The 1,963-nt window shown below is 58.8% G+C and overlaps 1 protein-coding gene across 1 annotated transcript in view; it reads right to left on the bottom strand.

The window, feature by feature from the left end:
* The window catches only part of LOC104491421 (BPI fold-containing family B member 4-like), a 15,337-nt gene that overhangs the window by 3,843 nt on the left and 9,531 nt on the right, over positions 1 to 1,963 (bottom strand). Inside the window, 4 exon segments of the mRNA XM_010133846.1 lie at positions 485 to 545; positions 927 to 1,070; positions 1,220 to 1,324; positions 1,834 to 1,961. Of these exon segments, the coding sequence (XP_010132148.1) occupies positions 485 to 545; positions 927 to 1,070; positions 1,220 to 1,324; positions 1,834 to 1,961 (438 nt within the window).

Genomic DNA, 1,963 nt, shown 5'->3' with positions numbered 1-1,963 from the left:
TCCACCGTGCTTGCCCTGGGGACGGGAGCAGCGGGCATGTGGGGTGGCAGTCCCCACCCGTGGCCCCACGGTGCTGCCGAGGCTGCACCAGCTCCAGATCCAGCCCTGAGCCCCTTGCACTTTGCTGGGGAAGTGGGGTCAGGGCTGGGTCCCAGAAGCCCATGTGGGTCAGCTGGGGCTTTCGGGGGGAAAGAGATTCAATGAGCCCATAACAGTCCAGAGCATCATCAGAAACCCCCAGGGACGTGGGCAGAGCTGCACTGGCCTCGCTGACCTTGCATTTGGGTGGAGGGAGCAGCTTCTCCCAAGCAGATGGAGACACGGCACATGTCCCCACAATCCCAAACCACTGAGTGGGTGGGTGGACGCAGCAGCCCTGGGACAGCGGCCACGCTCCAGGACACGAGCGATGCTGCAGGCAGCTGCACCGCAGCTTTTCAGGCTGGCTGCTCCTCTCCAGGTTGGAGGATTTTTTCCGACTTACCAGATTAGGAAGAAGCCTGTTCAAGAGTCTTGCCAATAAATTATCCACAATGGGGAGCAGGCTGTGGAAAAATAAAGGAGCACCATGAAACAAACCTGCTGCAAAGTAAATGGCTCTTGTTAAACAATTCCCCGTGAAGAGCGTGAAGCACAGACCTCCTGGAGCAAGGCAATTGCAGCAGCGAAGTGAATCATGTGTGCCTGGCTTTGGCGGAGATGAGCGTAATTTGCATCCCAAAATAGCCAGGGGGAAATTTATTGCTGCCTTTTATATCTACTGGCGCATGGTCTCCTTAAATGAGCAGAAACATCCTCAGCCCAAGTGGTCGCTGTGATTTACTCACCACGTGCTTATGTCCCAGTAGACCCCCTGCAATGTCAGTTAAAGTGACCCCGTGGCGAGGCGGCTCATGCCAGGGGGTGAGGACAGCTCTGTCACTCACCCCCTCAGCAGTCTGATTTTAATGCCACCAAGGAGGGTGTCGCATCTCTCTGTCACCAGTTTGGGGCAGCCCGTGCCATCCATGGTCAGCTTGACCTTTGCCATGATGTTCACTTCCACTGCGATGTTGAGCAAACCCAGGAGGCTGTGCCAGGGGACGGGAGTGACCTTCAGAGGAGCAGCGGCTTCCCAGCGAACCAGAGCAGTGTCCCACCCCAGAGACACCCCTCATGGGAGTGTTTCCGCTGGGCCTGGGGGCACGGTGGCACTGCCACCAGCACCAGCCCGACCTACCACTTGCCATTGAGGGCCACCCGTGTGTAGAGGTTGAGGCCGACGCCGATGCCAGGCAGGAGCCGCAGGGACGTCCTGGGGAGTGTCAGCTCCATGATCCTCAGCCTGCAGGGACAGTGAGGGGGACACTACGAGGGATGGCTCTGAGCCCAGCACCCCAGCACCCAGGCTCTGCCACTCACGCAAAGCCACAGGCATGGGTGACTCAGGGCTGGTTAGACTAGAAACGGCAAAAGGCACCGAGTTTTCTCAGCAATTTTCCCGTTTGAGCTATTTTCCAGTTTTACCAGAAGGTTGTTTCTGGTTAGCGCTTGTGCTTGGTGCTGGGCTGCAGACCCGCGGTGGCAAACGCATGAGCATCGGCTTGGCAGCAGCGGCTGCCGGGGCCAACGTGTGGTTCCTGCACCCTCTATGGGCAGGAGCCCTTCAGCTCCTGTTTCCTTTAACTTCTCTCGTGCAGCTCAGGAGGCACCTTCACCGCTGGTGACGTGAACCTGGCGGGACTCCTGGCTCCAAAGCAGATCTGAGCATCTACTGAGGCATCACCACTCTCCCCACAAAGACCACGGAGGTTCTCCCCCACTGCAAGGGGGACGGGACGGTGCTGAGCTTACCTGGTGAGCCCCTGGATGGTGCTGAGCAAGCCGCCTTCCCCAAGGACGCCGAGTAGGCTGCCACCTTCCAGCAGTCCTCCATTGCCCGGAAGCCCTCTTCTGCCAAGAAGGCCACCGCGGCCACCAAGGA

Source organism: Buceros rhinoceros, unplaced genomic scaffold (assembly GCF_000710305.1).
Source record: "Buceros rhinoceros silvestris isolate BGI_N320 unplaced genomic scaffold, ASM71030v1 scaffold22773, whole genome shotgun sequence".
In the NCBI taxonomy this organism is placed as follows: Eukaryota; Metazoa; Chordata; class Aves; order Bucerotiformes; family Bucerotidae; genus Buceros; species Buceros rhinoceros.
This window is presented reverse-complemented; position numbering and strand designations above follow the sequence as displayed.